Source organism: Amphimedon queenslandica, unplaced genomic scaffold (assembly GCF_000090795.2).
Source record: "Amphimedon queenslandica unplaced genomic scaffold, v1.1 AMPQUscaffold_1885_Cont26110, whole genome shotgun sequence".
Taxonomy (NCBI): Eukaryota; Metazoa; Porifera; class Demospongiae; order Haplosclerida; family Niphatidae; genus Amphimedon; species Amphimedon queenslandica.
The window spans coordinates 128-1229 of record NW_003557777.1 but is presented as its reverse complement, the minus strand read 5'-3'; the positions used below and the strand labels follow the sequence as shown (position 1 = coordinate 1229).

At 34.8% G+C, this 1102-nt stretch overlaps 1 protein-coding gene across 1 annotated transcript; it reads left to right on the top strand.

The window, feature by feature from the left end:
* Positions 1–480: 480 nt before the first annotated feature.
* On the top strand, positions 481–815 carry LOC109593354 (alpha-mannosidase-like; the record flags this gene model as incomplete). Its single annotated transcript, XM_020008467.1, has 2 exons — positions 481–684; positions 744–815. Coding segments are annotated over 2 exons (276 nt in total), but the record flags the coding sequence as incomplete, so codon positions are not given.
* Between the last annotated feature and the right edge of the window lie 287 nt (positions 816–1102).

Genomic DNA, 1102 nt, shown 5'->3' with positions numbered 1-1102 from the left:
ATCCCTGTACTATAGCCCATGGTTTTTTCCAAAAAATGGCTCCCAAATCACCCCAAATTTTTATTACATTTACTGATACATATTGATGTCCTTATGCTGTGTAGAAAGTTTAAGTTGATTCCAACTTTAATTTTTCGAGTTACAGCCATTTTAAGAAACGGGCCAATTTTTGAAAAAATCCCTGTACTATAGCCCATGGTTTTTTCCAAAAAATGGCTCCCAAATCACCCCCAATTTTTATTACATTTTCTGATACATATTGATGCACTTATGCTGTGTAGAAAGTTTGAGTCAATTCCGACTTAAGTTTTTGGAGTTTCGGCCATATAAAAAATTGGCCAATTTTTGAAAATTTCCCTGTACTATAGCCCATGGTTTTTTCCAAAAAATGGCTCCAAAATCACCTAATTTTTATTACATTTTTGATACATATTTTGAGTACATTTACTGTAGTGTACTATTACTTAATTTATATTTTAGTTTGGATTTGACAGTATGATGTTTGGTCGTCTCCATTACGAGGATGATGAAATTCGTAGAAACACGTCACAAAGAGAAATCATATGGAAGAGCAGTCCATCCCTGGGCAACATTGCTGATATATTTACTGAAGTATTGTACGGACATTATGCTGCTCCTCATGGTTTCTGCTTTGATTTAAGATGCAAGGACCCTCCAATTATGGTCAGCTCCAAACATTCCAATTCTCATTATTCATTAAAAATGTCTCATGGTTTCTCTAGGATGATAATAATTTGTATGATGATAATGTGAAGAGTAGGGTGGATGAGTTTATAGAAGCTGCACTAACTCAAGTAGGAATTATAGTTTTATTATTGGCCTCGCCTACGCGAGGTATAGGTAGTTGTTGTGTGTGTCTGTCATTCATTCATTCATTCATTCATTCTGTACAACTGAAATTTGTTTTTAATAAACAATAACTTTAGCACAGCGTGTTCTAAGCTCCTAGATCTTTCTTTTTGACGTGGAAAAGTCTTTCTTAACTGTTTTGTGTTGCTCAAATACAAGTGCTAGGTACAGAAGCTTCAAAGTAAGAAAATCGAGTAGTTGGGCCAAGTTCCGTTGTGTTGGCACTTTAGAG